The sequence below is a fragment of the Cavia porcellus genome, unplaced genomic scaffold, assembly GCF_034190915.1.
Source record: "Cavia porcellus strain 051 isolate PalLab524CR breed Dunkin Hartley unplaced genomic scaffold, mCavPor4.1 scaffold_49, whole genome shotgun sequence".
NCBI classification, from domain to species: domain Eukaryota; kingdom Metazoa; phylum Chordata; class Mammalia; order Rodentia; family Caviidae; genus Cavia; species Cavia porcellus.
The window spans coordinates 3,402,096-3,417,513 of NW_026947532.1; the positions used below are offsets into that span (position 1 = coordinate 3,402,096).

At 58.3% G+C, this 15,418-nt stretch overlaps 2 protein-coding genes across 14 annotated transcripts in view; one reads left to right on the forward strand and one right to left on the reverse strand.

Moving 5' to 3' along the window:
• Setx (senataxin) overlaps nucleotides 1-4,047 on the forward strand; it is a 64,675-nt gene extending 60,628 nt beyond the window's left edge. For all 8 annotated transcript variants that reach the window (XM_063244082.1, XM_063244084.1, XM_063244080.1 and 5 more), the window contains one exon: nucleotides 1,176-4,047. In XM_063244082.1, the coding sequence (XP_063100152.1) occupies nucleotides 1,176-1,922 (747 nt within the window). In that variant the 3' untranslated portion in view covers nucleotides 1,923-4,047. The remainder of the gene's footprint in view (nucleotides 1-1,175) is intronic.
• A 9,621-nt stretch (nucleotides 4,048-13,668) lies between these two features.
• Nucleotides 13,669-15,418, reverse strand: part of Ntng2 (netrin G2) — a 52,298-nt gene continuing 50,548 nt past the window's right edge. For all 6 annotated transcript variants that reach the window (XM_063244291.1, XM_063244289.1, XM_063244292.1 and 3 more), the window contains 2 exons: nucleotides 15,006-15,140; nucleotides 13,669-14,424 (listed from right to left, as the gene is read on the reverse strand). In XM_063244291.1, coding sequence (XP_063100361.1) covers nucleotides 14,192-14,424; nucleotides 15,006-15,140 — 368 coding nt within the window. In that variant the 3' untranslated portion in view covers nucleotides 13,669-14,191. The remainder of the gene's footprint in view (nucleotides 14,425-15,005; nucleotides 15,141-15,418) is intronic.

Below are 15,418 nucleotides of genomic sequence, written 5' to 3' on the forward strand. Positions count from 1 at the left end.
TTCGAGGGCACCGCAGCTGCTGGGGTGTGGGAGGATTGTCCGGAATCTGCAGGATTCCCACCAAGGGCCGGGGAAGGTGGAGCTTGGGGGTGTGCTGCAGTTTGCAGAGCTCTGAGGTGTCTCAGGTGTGGGCCTCACTGCAGGGACAGCACCGCAGAGCGGGCAGCAGGGCTCCGGTGTGAAGACCCCCAGCTTAGCAGCTCCTTAAGTTCTGCCTTCCCTTTCTCTTTGATTGCTTAGCTCAGTTTTCCTTGTGAAAATGGCCTGGGACATTAAAGCACTTGGCTCCTCTGGAAGCCAGAATTGAACAGTCCTTTCTCAGAGTCTGGTGCAGTGCCTGCAGGGTTGGGTTAAAGGCCGAGGTTGGGTAACCTTAGCAGGGTAGCAAGGCGCCTGCCTGCGGTGTGCCAGCCTCAGGCAGAGCTCTCTGGGCCTCAGCGGGTGGGAATGAAGCCACAGGCCAGCACAGCTTACGGGGCAGTGCTGCGATCAACAGGTGAGGAAACGGCTCAAAGATGTCGGGTGGTGACCAAGGCCACCCAGCCAGGGGTACTGTGCAGCCTTCCCACTCCCAGCCTGCCTCTGGAATAGCGCAGGAGCCCGCTCGAGTGAGGGAAGGCGGTGAGGGAAGGCGTCCCCTGTGATCCCTTCCATTCTTTGGTTTCTTCTCTCTCTCTTTGTTTTTTGCTCATTCTTTGTTCTTTCTAAAGAGTTTTAGTGGCCATAAAGCAGCAGTTAATTGCCGGGGTCTTCGGCTTTTCACTTCAGAAGCTCCTCTAGGAAAGAAACACAAATGGGTGCTGTCTCTGGCGCCTTTGTCGCCAGGTTAGGATGTTAGTGAGAAGTTTGCCGCCAGGCCTGCAGTGCCCGAGCAGTGGCCGCAGAAGCTCGAGGCCTTTGTGCACTGTAGTGGGACTGGTGCAGCTGAGGAACTGAACCTAGATTTTATGTAACTTTGATTACCAGGGACTTAAGCAGACAGGATGCTCTCGGTAGCAAGCACAGCTTGCTTCCTAGCTGCACAGGGCACGGGCCAGAGCTTGCTTCTTCCCTTCTAGCCTTGTCTGACCATGGAGGTTCCCTGTTAGCTGTTCAGAGGTGAAGGCTTCGCCCTGTGCCCACCGGGCCTGCTCCACGGTGTGTCACTGTTTCCTGCTTCTCTTGTCCGTCTCCAGGAAAACCAGCATTGGAACGAACTCATCCAGGATGCTCAGAAGCGCGGTGCCATCGTTAAGACCTGTGACAAGAACTACAGACACGACGCGATGAAGATCCTGAAACTAAAGGCTGTGCTGCAGCGCAGCCTGACCCACCCCCCTACCACCACCCCCGAGGTGTCCAGGCCCCCCGGTGGCCTTCCCAGCAGCAGGCTGGACATTGGGCTCGCCAAGACTTCCTTCGCTGCTTCTCTCTGCCACAGCCCCTCTGACTCCAGTGAGGCAGCTGTCACTGTCACCGCAAGGGACCCCGAAAGGCCACCTCTGCGGGACCGGCTTCGGGACCCACGGCTGCTCCGGAGATTAGAGGCCGAAGCCAAGACGGGGACGTTCCTCAGAGACGTGCAGGCCCTGAGCCCCCAGCATCCCGGAGCGGCGCCTCCGTGGGGCGAACTGGCCTTTGCTGTGACCCACCAGGACTTGGGAGATGCCTTGCAGCCACCTGCTGCTAACGTCACTCCTCAGAGCCACCACAGACCTCCGACCCAGGGTGAGCCTCCCACTGCCGGCACTGACACATCCTGGGGTAGATGGAAGAGCGGTGACCAGGAGGGCAGACAAGGTCACAGGAGAGACGCTTGGGCCCTCAGTGAGGGTGAGGAGGAGAACTGTGACTCCACGACTTCCCACCCAAAGAGGGACGCGGCCTGGGACAGCAGGAGACCGGAGGAGAACTGTAGTTCCAAGAGGAGAAAGCTTTTGTAGTAAAGCCACAGAGGGCACTGTCAGCCGTGGGCGCTTGGGAACTGAGGGTGACTGGGACTAGGGCCGCCAGATGAGGTGATGAGGGTTTCCTTAAGGAGCTTGTTTCTGTGTGGGGAGCGCAGAGGCGTGTCCTGTGCCTGAGCTCCGGTCGCCTTGAGTAGGTTTTGCCAGTTGCACAGGTTTCCAGGCCGTCGGGGGCGTCCGGTGGCGCCCTTGAGGCCAAGGTTCCACTCTGAATGTCGGCGCTGGCCCTGCTGCAGAGCCGAAGATGCACAGTGGAGTGGATTTGTGAAAGTTGCAGTGTACAGCAAATAACAAGACCCTTTTAAAGTTTAATCTTGTAGACTACTTTTCTTTTCCCTGCTTATTTGTTAATCACTTTTTAAAGAACAAAGTTTGTATTAGAAGTGAGAGGGAAGGCAGGTCCTTCAGCTGTTGTTACGGGACAGGTTTCTCTGACAGGCTGGCTCATGTGGGGAAACTGAGTACCAGGGGCCAGGGGTCTCCTAGCTGTGCCTATTAGGGAAGCGCCGTCGGGTTGGTGCCCGCGGCCATGGCTTTCAGTGAGGCTGTGCGAGGCTCCTGGCCCAGGGCGCGGCCTGTAACACGCGCCCATCACCGTCTTGGTGTGCACATGGCTCTCTAGCCACAGTTCTTAAAACTGAATTCTTGGCCTGTCATTCAGGTGTCCCCAGCTTGCGATGAGCCAGTCACAGGTACGGCAGCTGCCACATGAAAAACGGGCCTCGGTGGCTAGGGCTGGGGGCAGCTGCCACCTGTGGGCAGCTTGCTGCTTTCCAGCAAATGTCACACTGCCCGGGCATTCTGACTTCCAGGTGGCTCCGGGAAGGCCAGAGAGACATTGGTGGCTGGGAAGATCCACTCTGCAAAGGAGAGTCACAGAGCAGGGGAGCCCACGGGGTCCCCTGCCTGTGAGACAGAGGAGGCTGGGAGGAGGGCAGGGCCGCTGGCCTAGGGCAGGTCCTGGTGTCCACACATCCCGGGCTGGGACTGACCTCACCGGAAAGTGATGGCCCGCCGTCCCGGCGCAGGGTCTCTGCCGCCCATGTCTGCCCCACCCTGTCCCCGTGCCTCTCCTCTGGGCCTGCACCAAGAGCGGGGGTGCGCCCCTCCCCCTGCAGGGGGACAGTTTGTTCCGGGATGTGGTGGGGGCGAACCTCATTCTGTCCTGTACAAGCTTCCTCACTGTACCTTTGGCAAGAATTTCACAGTTACCTGAAGTTTCCTTTCCTGTTCTCCTGGCACAGTGCTTCACCTAGCAGAGATGGGGTGGGGGTGGCCCTAAAGACTGGGTTTTAAAAGGAGACGTGAGAACAGCTGGGGCCCCACGGCCTCGCCGCGCCCTGGAGTGAGCTCCCCATGCTGCGGCCCAGCTTTTTGGCCAGTGGGGAGATCCTTGTCCTCAGGATCTGTTCGTCTGTTGGGTCAGCGCTTCTTCACTTGTTTTTGCCAAAAAGAGCGGGAAAACTGGTCTTTTTTCCCCCAGTTTGTGGAGCTGGAGCCAGAGCCCTGGCCCCTGAGGGCCAGGTCTGGGGGGTGAGCGCCCCGCCCTGTCCCGGGTCAGCCCTCCTCAGGAAAAGGTCCCCTATGGGAGCTGGGGCACACTCACTGCATGGTCAGGCGTGTCTGCAGGGAGCCGCGTGTCAGCTGTGGCCCTCGATGCTGTGGCTGTGGCAGCACTGCGCCGTTGGGTGGGGTTGGTCTGCAGGATGACGAGAGCCCCCGCCCCCTTGCCATGGCACCCAAAGAAAGCGCCCTTCCTTCAGTGTTGGCTGTTCCAACAGGAATGGTGGCCCTTCTACTGCAAAACTTGATGTGCTGCTGTGTACAGAACCTGCCTTGGATTTATTGTGCACAGTTTGTTTACATATGTTTTTGTGAATTATCAGGAGAAGATTTGATAAATGTGAATAACCTCCTGTAAATAAATTTTATAACAAATGTGTACTAAACTATTTTTTAAACTGAGTTGTGCAGATGACCAGTTTCTTGCTGTAACTTGGACTTCATGGATTCGTAGCTAGAATTTGGCAAACAGTAGTCCTGTTGCCCATTTAAAACCTAAATTTTACAAAAAGATGAAATAAACTAGAAGCAAAACCAAGCTGGGCTGGAAGTTACGTGTGACTGAGTGCAGAAGACTTGCACACGGCGTCTCCCGGCTCTGCGGAGCTCTGTCTCCGCTGTGAGCTGTGAGCTGTGAGCGGCTCACTCTCCAGCCCCCGGCTCCGCCTGCTTCCCTCTCAGCACATGGTGCAGGCTCTTGGCCAGCTCTATTGTCCATCCTGTTCAGGCGTCTGCAGAGCCAGCAGCTTACAGCAGCCGGGTGGGGAGGGTGAGGCCGGAGGGACAGGTGGCCGAGATGGGAGCTCCTGGAAACACAGGGAGCTGGAGGGTGGGATGCCTGCCGCTCAGCCCCCCTCTGCCTGTTGAGGAGTGGGTGCCTGACCTGAGCCTGGGTGGTGGCTCCCACACCCCACATAGCACAGCCGGCTCGGCTGCCCCACCCCACTAGTGTGCAGCAAGTCACCCAGGGGGGCCTGGTGGCGCCCGCGGACAAAAGGGGACCCTCAGTTTGCCCAGTGGCCCAGCAGAGAGGTGTGTGCTATAGCCGCCGTGGCAAGGATGTAAAGGCTGCAGGATGATCACCCACGCGGTGGCCCTCACTGCCTGGCTTTCACCATTCATTGAAGGAGGAAACTGAAATTTAGCTTCAGCTTTTGTAGAACTGACAGTGTTGTACAGCAGTTGATGTACACAGGGTTCCTCCCACCTTGGAGGTCTGTGTGACCGTCACCTGCGCTGCTGTGCATGGGGATGGGACGTCCGCCCCGCCCAGTGCCGGAGCCGTGCCTGCTGAGCCGGGGTCTGCAGCAGGGCCGGAGATGCACCTTCTAAGGAGCCATGGTCCTCACAGCCGAGGCTCCAGGGACCCTGGGACCCAGGGGCCTTTGTTTCTAGATCACACTGCTGCAGACACCTGTTAGCCTGGGAGCTCACGGCCTGGAGCAAAAGCTTCCAAGGCCTGGGCTTCCCCACAGCTTTTGTCACTTTATGGGGCTGGGACACAGCCCTTCCCTCTCCAGTTCGCTCCTAGGGATGTCATGGGGTGGCATGCAGGAGAGAGCAGTGGCCCTGGGAGCCCAGCATGTTTGTTGTGCCATCTTGGAGTGCCCAGTACATGGCACCTCAGGACAGGGTCCTGGGGAGGAACTCTCGGTGCGTGTCTGCCTCCGTCCAGGGGAGGTTCTCAAGGGAAGGAGGGCCGAGCTGCTCAGATCTGGACACTGTTCAAAGGGGAGCTGGGAGTTACCTGGGTTTAGGTGGCCCGGTTGTGAGCTCACAGCCAGCAGGGTCTCACCCTGGTCTGTGGCGTGCTGTGGCCACAGCCACGTGCTGCAGGAGTCAGTGCTAGGCTTTGAGTTTAGTCGCAGGAGCACACATCTATATTCCATGTCTGCCTCGGCTGAGTTCCCCACTGTCGCCACCCCACGGTACAGACAGAACCTAAGCCAACAGCTAGCACACTGCAATTCCCACCTAGTTCCACCTACCCAGAAACCCTTGCTTCTCACCAGTGCAGTGGCCCTGGGCAAGAGGGAGCCCAGGCCAGCAGTGCAGCTTGCAAGGGCGCAGGGCGTTGGCAGGTGGCTGGGGGCGGCTCACTCTCTCCACCCAAAATGGTGGTCAGGCTTTGAGTCCTCTTCCCCTTTTCACCAGGAAGCCCTAAAACCCAGGCTGCAGGCTCTGGTTGAGGTCCCAAGGTGCCCAGTGTGGGACCCCCAGGCCACATGGAAGCCTAGAGCGCGGTGGCGTGTGGTCCCTTTAGCTGCTGGCTTGCCAGGCGGGGCACCCGGCTGTCTCCACTTTACGGGTCCCCAGCTGTCCACCCTTGGGTTGAGCTGTCCTCACCGTCCCCATTTCAGGCCTGCAGACTTGGCTTTGCTGTCAGACGTGCCCATCACCGCCCCTTCTCTGTCGGGGTCTCCTGTCACCTTCTCTGTGCATGCAGGGGGGAGGTACAGTACGAGCTCTGGGAGCCCGCAAGTCTGCATCCTGGGAATTCACTGAAACCAAGTTCCTGGGGTGGCTGGAGTCAGAGGGGCCACGGGTCCTCAAGTTAGGAAGTGGACTGTGCTCTCGTGGCACCTTCAGGTCACAGGGCCTACCTGCACTGCCGAGCCCGGCAGGGACACTTGTGCGTTCTGTCCTGCAGCTTCTGGTTGGAAAATCCCCGCTTGGTTCTTATACCTACCGTGTACCTACTGAGAAGGTCCCCCCCCCCTTTTATTTCAAGGATTTCTACCTTTTCGTGGTTAGCATAATTTCCTCGTTGTAAGGGAAAAGCCGTATGCTAAGAAATGTTAGGAAAAGCCCTGACATTCATCAGTGGTAACGGGTTAGGCGGTAATGTTTGTGTGTGTGTGTGTGTGTGTGTGTGTGTGTGTATGTATATATATATATATATATATATATATATATATATATATATACCTTTTTAATGGAGCAGCTTTAGGTTCACAACCAAGCTGAGCAGAAATTGTAGGTTTCTTTTTATTTATTTATTTTTTGTCTTTTTCCTTTTTATCGGTACCAGGGATCGAACTCACGACTGCCTGCTTGCAAGGCAGGCGCTTATGCCGCTGAGCTAAATCCCCAGCCCCAATTGTAGGTTTCTTATACCCCCACCCCACCCCACAGTGGTCCCTTCTCACGAGGGACGAGCCACAGCCATCCAGAGCCAGCAGGCTCATGAGGTTCCCTGGATACAGGTAATGACGTGTCCAGCACTAGAGGATCACAGGGAGCACTTTTGCCCTAGGGACCTGCTGTGCTCTAGTTTTGTGTTTTGTGTGTGTTTGTGTTTGAGACGGGTTCTCACTATGTACTGCAGGCTGGCCTTGAACTCACAGTGATCCTCCTACTTCATCAGCCTCCTGAGTGCTGGGATTACAAGTGTGCACAGCTACTCTCAGATCTAAGTACTCTGTGTGGTTTTTGTTGTTGTTTTGAGACAGGGTCTGGATATTTAGGTCAGGCTAGCCTTGAACTCACTCTGTAGCCTTGGCTGAAATCCAACCCACTGGGAACCTCCTGACTCAGCCTCCCCAGTACAGGAACTACAAGTGGGACCACCACCCCTAACTTTTATCTTTTTGACATTTCCAGTTTTAATTTTTACAGAGAAGGTGAATTACAGCTATAGTAAAAATCATTTTACAGAAGATACACTAGTTACTCAGCCAGTCTTAAAAACACAAACCCTGTGGATAGGTCCGGAGTTCACAGACTGCATCCTGCCCGGGGTATTCTGCCCATGTGGGAGGCAAGGGTGGCCTAGAGTTACCTCCCGCCCAGGCTCAGCCTGACTGTCCCAGGTCCCCACGGCCTCAGGACACCTTCCCTTCCCCTTCCTGCATCTGGAGTCCCAGGGCCAAGTGGGAGCTAGGGAAAGCATTTGGGTGGCTGGAAGGACAGTTGCGCATGTCTGCGCGTGTGCATGCGCATGTGAGTTCGTGCACGTGTGTGCGTGATGTGTGGGAGTGCATGTGTACATGTGCATGCAGGAGCCCCAAGTGCGGCACCCACGCGGCAGGCACTGCCCTGCATCAGGGGGCAACTGAAAGCCCCGAGCCACCAGGGTAGCTCCGGATGACCTGGACCCCTTTAAGTGTCCCCACTGTTGGTGGGGACAAAGGCTCTGAAATGCACAGAGCACCGTGCTCCTGCCGGCCACGGGAGGAACTGAACCCGTGGATCCCTGCAGCCACCACGTCCCCAAAGCGGTCACTTCCGGCCAGCCCGTGCCAGGCGGTCACCTCTAATGTAGCTACCCCGGGAGGCTGGGCCAGCCAGGCTTGTTCTCTAAGGATTGCAGGCAGAGACCCTCCCCAGGAGTGCGTGGCACAGCGGATCTGCCGTCCTGGCCAGCCTGCCTTCACCGGGGTTGCTGCCTGGCCGGCCCTGGCCCTAGCCCCTGCCCAGGTCGCACGCTGCACCCCTTGTTCATCACAGTGCACCCGTGCCCAGCTTCACCGCAGCCCCACCTGGCTGTCATCTGTGCCGGCCAGCCACTCTCACTGCCACCAGCACTGTCTCCTCTCCTCCTAGACATGTGCATCCACACATACACTGGTGGCTCAGTGTAAGGGACCCCGTCCCCACCACACCCCTTCCCTTCCCTAGATCCTGTCCTTTATACAGAAATAGAGCACATGGGTGCAGTCAGGGACACCCCAGAAGGGACCCTACACTGAGACCTCGGTGAGGAGCTGTGTGAAGCGGTTGGCAGTGCCCAGGACACTGGTGGTGGGAGGACAAAGTGGGCAGAACACTGCGCAGCGACAGGGTTGTCCTATCCTGAAGGGGCCGGTGCCAGCCCTCAGGACACCCGAGCCACAGGCTGGGCTCCTGGTCTGTCTCGCTCTCGCTCCTGGGTGACGGCTCTCGGGCCGACTGTCCTGTGTCTGTGCCAGGTCTTCTCTAGAGCAGCGGCTCGAGCCCCATCACAGCAGCTGTGACTGAGGCTGGACCCACGTCTGCCATCCTGCCACTGTCAGCTTCTGTGATGGGCATGCTCCCCTGCCACCTCTGCCTGCTCAACAACTTTAAACAATTATTTATTTATAAAACACTTGCTCGTCTTGGTTGGCACAGAGTAATCGTACGTGTTTCGGGGTTTGGGGTGACATTTCAGCAGGTGTATAAGGTGGGTAGAGATCACATCGGTACATTTAGCATTTCTTTCTCCTGGGAAACTTCCAAAAAATCTTCTCTCCGAGTGCTTGCAGAGTATTCAGTTAACTGCCATCAGCCACACTTACTCGGCTTGGTGTGGAGCACAAGAAGCCCTTTCTCCTGCCCACCTGCACCAGACCAGCTGTGCCCCCAGGTAGAGAAGGGGGACAGGTCTAATTTTTTGCCACTATACGTGCTAAGCGAGCGCTCTATCACTGAGCTGCATCCCCAGCCCTTTTATTCTGCTTTGAGACAGTCTCACTGAGTGACCTGGAACTTGAGATCTCTCTGCCTCAGCCTCCCCAGTAGCTGGGATTACAGGCGTGGGCCCCCATGCCCCAGCCTTGTGTGTGTGTGTGTGTGTGTGTGTGTGTTACTGGAATTGCTCCTGGGACCCTCACACTGAGCAACGTCCCCAGCTCTTTTTCTGTGTTTTGTTTTGAGACAAAGACTCATTAAGTCCCTAAATTCAGGCTGGGCTTGAACTTGCAGTCTCCCTGCCTCGGCCTCCCAGGGTTCTGGGGTGACAGGCATGTACCACCTTGCTGGCTCCTCCCTCCTTAACACAACTGAAGATCTCATTGGTCTTGTTGGGACCCACGGGATGTGCCTGCCAGAGCCTGCACCCCTTTTAGGTCACACACCAGGATCTGAGGGGCCACAGGCCACCCCACCTGAGCCGCCCACCAGGGGAGTCCAAGCTGTGTTTGAATCTCACCGTTCAGGGCTGCGGTCTGCACAGGGTCTCCCTGTCATGGCCGGGCTGCCTTGCGTCCCATAGCATGACATGAGGGACTTTGAATATGTGGACATGTGGTCATGGGGTCACGGGGTCACGGAGTCTGTCTCTGTCCCGGGCCTGGACGTGTAGGCTGCAGCCCCCAGTGGTACCTCAGGCCCCAAGGCCTCTGCAGCTGAACCTTGCAGCCCGCTTTGCCCACGTCACGTCAGACGGGCTGTGGGGGTCCCTGGGCGCTCTGTCCTGACTCCCACGTGTGTCCACCTGGCCCTGCAGTGCAGTGCACACCAAGGTGCAGAGCGCCGGCTGAGGGCAAGGTTCATGTGGGGAGACGGGGCCATCGGGGAGACAGTGGAGGCCCTGTTGGGGCTGTCCATGGCGAGCACTGTCCTAAACTCTGGACCGATTTAACTCTTTCACACCTAGACTCAACCCTGGGTGTCTCATTTCCTACGTGAGAAGAGGCCGGCACAGAGAGACGGAGGAATGGGCAAAATCACGCAGCAGATGCGTGGCAGAGTGGCTGATGCCAGAGCCGGTGCCCTTTGCCACCTGATGGCCTTTGCAGCTATCCTTTCTGCAGGGCAGCGTGGGAGGTACCACCAGCTCCCGGACTGTGGCTGGATCCAGCTGCCCCTGGCTGGATCCCAAGGGCTCCTGCTCAGCCAGCCACCGAGTGTCCTGTGGCCGGAAGCCACCTGGGGTACGATGTGGCAGGTCCCTACCTGGCTGGTTGTCTGCAGAGCAGCAAGCTCTCCCCAGCCACCAGGCACACAGCCCGGGGGCACTGGGAACCCAGGCCAAGCTTGTCGTGCCAGAGTGACACTGGTGGCTGTGATTCCAGGTTCCTTGTCCCCTTCCTCTTGAAAAAGCAGGAAATGCAGGGCACATGGTGGCCGGGCAGGGACACCTGGGGTGAGGGCAGTGCCCAGGCAGCCTCTGGGGCTCTAGGACTCCCACCCACCCTGGCCGGGTTACTGGCTGCAGCTCCTGGTTTCCCAGTCTGTCTTGCCTTTAGCTGTGGTGACGCCTGTCCCAGGGTCCCATGACCCTTTGGGTACTCTTTCCTTGACTAAGTCACCTGGAGTTGTTTTGGGGACTTGTAGCTCAGGTTCCCATCCAGAACACTTTTGGCATCTCAGTGTGTGCAGCTGTAAAATGGGAGTCTCAACCCAGCCCACTCTCCCAGGCGTGGTGGTGCCACACACCTGTCATCCCAGCACTTGGGAGGCGGAGCCAGGAGCACTGAGTGGAAGGCCAGCCTGGGCTGCCTAGGGAGGTCCTGTCTCCAAAACCAAAACCACAAACAGAGCTACTGCTCAGTATGGTGGTGGAGACTCTTGAAGTAACACCTGTCAGTGCGATTGTGCCCGAGTCGGCATTAATGTCCTCTAACATTGGGGCGACTGAAGTTGATAATTTGTTATTTATTTAGGGGCTTTTTGAGACAAAATCTCACTTTATATTTTGGGCTGGCCTTGAACTCTCTATGTACCCCGGGTAGGCCTTAGAATGGCAGCGACCCTCCTGCCTCAGCCTCTGGATTTCTGGAATTACAGGTGTGCGCCACCACACCAGGCTTATAATGTATTCTATATTTCAAAATAGCTACAAGAGAGGATTTTAAATGTTCCTCACACAAAGAAATGATAAATGTTTGATGTGATAAATGTGGTAATTACCCTCTGATCATTGCGCATTGTACACATGTATCAAAATATCACATTGCAGCCCTCCGAGAATATTTTGAAAAAATATTTGAAAAATATTTTACAAAACAAGAGCTGTCCATCCTCAGCACAGAGGGTAACAGATGCTGAAATGGGCGGGTGGGGCAGTGTCTGTGTGTGGGCTTTGTTTTATGGAGAAATGCTGGAAATACCTATCACAGAGTATGAACAGTTATGAGCACTGCATGGAGAAATAAGAATAATTTTACTTTAAAAATGAGCAGGACTGTGTTTTCTGGGTGTTCTAACTGGCTTTCGCCTTCTGATTTGTATTTTTAGAAAGCAAATAAATCAGAAAGCTTTGCTTCCGCTCTTCTGGCCTGAGATGTGTGGGACAGGCAGGGGTCCTTCGGGAGAAGCGGAGGACCGTGTGGCGGGGAGCAAAGGAGGGGCTTGTCCTGCCCAGGTCACCCCACCCTGCAGGAGACGCCCGCAACTGCTCCCCGAGTGCCCATAAATGCCTCGTAACTGTAAGGCACGGCAGGCAGGCAGAAACTGCTGACACAGCAGCCTCATTTATTTAGGGGGCCACGTGACAGGGCAGGCAGGCAGCGCGGGGTGGGCAAGCAAGGACCATCGTCCTGCAGAGCCCAGGGCTTCTTGCGTGGTCTGGCTCACAGAGAGGAGGCTGCAGGGCAAGGGTAGAGGCAGAGGCAGGTGGCAGTGGGCAGATACCTCCCTCAGAGGGCTGCTCCTGTTTCTTAGGAACAGTGACTTTGGGCCTCTCTGAGCCTCCATTTGCCCCTCTGCAAAGTGGGCACAGCCATCTCTTCCTCTGAAAGCCATAACTTCAACCTGGGCAGTTTTGCATCCAACTTACCCACGCTGGGGGACAAAGAATTCCCCAGCCCTCCACATGCACGGTGCGAGGGCTAAAGACAATCCCAGGGTTGTGGGCAGGGGTGGTGCCTGAAGCGGCTGTGGAATGGAGTCTTTTCCTCCACACCCCTGGGGAATCAGATGCCAGATAGCAGCTGTAAGGACCAAGGGCGGTTTGCTCTGTGCCTTCTGGCTCCAGTGACCTTGCTTTCTCCTTCTCCTGCGGTCTGGAGCATGGCAGAGTTTTCCAAATGGCTGCTGGCAGCTCTTCTGCCACCCTCTGGCCAAGGTCATGGCCTGAGCTGCGTCCTTGGAGACTGGGGCTGCCAGGCTGATTTACAGTGCACTCGGCCGCCCATGCTGGCACAGGCTGGTCCCAGGGATGCTGACGCAGCAGGGCTGGGAGATAGGCCAGGCAGCAAGGGGCAGGTGTCTGCGGGGTGCCTGTCCTCCCAGGCCCTCCAAGTGTACCTAGGACACCCCCAGTGTGATGCAGGGTTGCAGCAGGAGTGGTGGGAGTGGTCTGCCCTCTGGCTGCCCTGCTGGCTGGTATGATCACAGCTTGTGGCTGTGCTTTGCCCACTGTGCCCCCCCCCGAGTGTCCCCACGCCTCAAGACAGCAGCCGGACCTGATGGTCAGCTGAAATTGGGAGGTGAGGGGCTTTGAGGAAGGGCCAGCTGTCACCCAGGCCAGACCAGGGAACCCACTCCCCAAGGAGCCCAGAGGTGTGTTCTGTTTCACTAGGTGCTCGGGGGCCCTTTAAGCAGGGTGCTCCAAGGAGTAAGGTGAGGAGGAGCCGAAAGACACGGGGGACCCCACGGAAGGCTGTTCTTGTGGGGCTCAAGACTGTACTGTCTCGGGCAGCAGAAATGACAGTTGCCAGCAGGGGGCGCCGTGGATCCTCAAAGTACATCCATCCAGCCCTGGCTGGCGGTTGCCCAAGGCCACCTTTGGTCCAGTTCGGGTTTAGCTCTGTTTCATGGACTTGGGAGAGGGACCAGGGCCACGCTAACCTGCCTGGGAAGTGGCACAGCTGGCAGAAGCCAGGGCTGGGAGGCGGGGCAGCAGGAGCCCTGGAAATAATTAGGAGCCAGGCTGGCCCACCCCAGGCCTCTCCATCTGAGAGGGGTTCTGAGTGAGCTGACACTGGACCTGGGGCTCCCACCCCACAGGTCTGTGATGATGCCCACCTCAGGGCCCCTGGGAGACAGTACGGATCTGTGAGTGGGGCTCAGACCCTTTGAGAAGTCTCCCAGAGTCATCACCCTGGAGTTCTATAACAAAACACAGCAAAATACTGCCACTCTCTGGGGTTGGAGGGGGATGGGAAGAGAAGGCAAACTCCTCCTTAGGGTCACTGGCAGCCTGGCCACCAGGAGGCTTTTGGGGCATTGCTCAGACCCAGGGGCAGTGTTGTACTGGAAGGGTAAATTGTTTAAGGGTACTGTGTGTGTGTGTGTGTTTATACTGCTGGGGACTGAGCCCAGGATCTTGGCACTGAGTTATATCCCCAGCCCTTTTAATTTTGAGTCAGAGCCATCATAAATTGCCCAGGCTGGGCTTGAACTTGTGATTTTCCTGCCTCAGGCTCCCAGAGCCCCCATACCCTACTTTATAAGGATGCTTTGTGGGTTCCTTCTTAAACCCCAAGCCTGCCCACTGTCCACACACACACAGAAAGCAGGCAGGCCCCAGAGCAGCAGTGAACACTCTTTATACTCAGCTGGGTTATACATCGTCCGCCACTGCGGTGACCAGTGCCCACCCAAGTCCCTCCTGACAGGGGACAGTTAATACAAACAAAAATAGTTCTCTACAAAAGGAAATCTCCACCCACCCGACCCTTCTCTCTACCCTAACCCCAGACGGTCAGTTCCTTGGTGACCAGGCCTGTGAGGCCTGGGGTCTGGTGGGTTGCAAAGGAAAATAAAGAAAGAATATAAAAGAGAATCAAGTCAGCGACTGGAGTTGTAGGCATCTGGAGTCAGGTCTGCCGGCTGGTGGAGGGCCAGGACCGGGCGCAGTGGGCGTTGAGACGGTCCTGGGGCAACGGGTCTGGGGGTGCTGGGCGAGCAGCATCTCTCCCAGCACCCTGTCTCCCCGCCAGCGTAAGAGGTGAGAAAGAAAAGAAAGGCGGGTAGGACAGGGCGGGCGAGGGGAGGGGAGGGAAGCAGAAGGGCGGGGAGGGCGGGCCGGGCCGCAGTAGCACCGGGCCGCGCGCTCAGCGGCCCAGCCGCGCCGCCAGCCCGAGCCCCAGCAGGCAGCCGAGCAAGGCGGCGGGGCGCGGGGCCCCGGGCGCGCGGTCGCAGTCCAGGCCGCCGTCGTCGTCGGCCGGGTCGCAGCGCGGCTGCTCGCAGCGCAGGCCGGTGTAGCCGCGCGGGCAGGCGCAGCGCTGGTTCTGCAGGCACGTGCCCCCGTTCAGGCACAGCAGCTGGTCGTCGTCGCACACGTTGGCTGCGGGCGAAGGGGCGGTGAGCGGCGGGCGGCCGGGCTCCTCCCTACCCTTTCCCTCGACCGCCCTGCGCATCCGTGATGCCTCGATTTCCCCTCCACAGCTCTCTCCAGCCCGAGTCGTCTCTGGCTGCGGCGGCTGGGCGCACACCCTGCTCCAGCACTCATCCTGGCCCACTCCGTCCCACCTGTTCCCGGCCCTTGCTGCAAAGCCCTGCCCACCCGCGCTCGGGGCGGGGGACTCTGCCACAGGCCTCGCCCATCTCCATTCGACCTCGCCCCATTTATTTCCCTATCCCCGCCCCTGCCGCAGCCCTTCCGTCTCCACCCGGACCCGCCCCTACCCAAAGCCCCACCCGCCTCCACCTGGTCCGCTTGACCACCCCTAGCCCCGCCCCAGGCATTCCATGCCCGCCCACCTCCATGCCCGGCTCGGCCATCTCCACTTGGCCGGCTCCAGGCATTGCTAGCCACGCCCACTTCAAGCCCCGCCCTACTATAATATCCGCCCATCTCGCCCAAGCCCCGCCCTGCCCCGAGCCACGCCCGTCTCCGCCCCGGCCAGTGCACTGGTCTGCACTCACGGTAGCAGCCTTGGCGCCAGTGGTGCGTGGGCAAGCAGTCGTCGCACTTGGGCCCCACTGCGCCCTCGCGGCACTCGCAGAAGCCGGTCTCGTTACAGCGGTCGTGCGCGGAGCCGATCTGGTTGCAGTTACACTCTGGGCGGATAGGGGCACGGGCACTGTCAGGCACCGCCTGCCTCTGCGTCTTCCAGCCCAATGGAGCGGGGCACCGCCAGGGGGCCAGATCTGGGGGCCCTGGCGCGGCGTGGCTTGTGCTGTGCCTGTGCCCCGACACCTCGCGGCCCTCCCGCCCTGACAGCAGGGCCTGGCAGGTGGCCGGAGTCTCATCTGGGCCAGCAGGCGTCTGTCCAGGAGGCCTCGCGCGGTGCCCCTCCTCCACTGCCCCAGCTGGCTTCCCCGAACCCCCTCCCTTG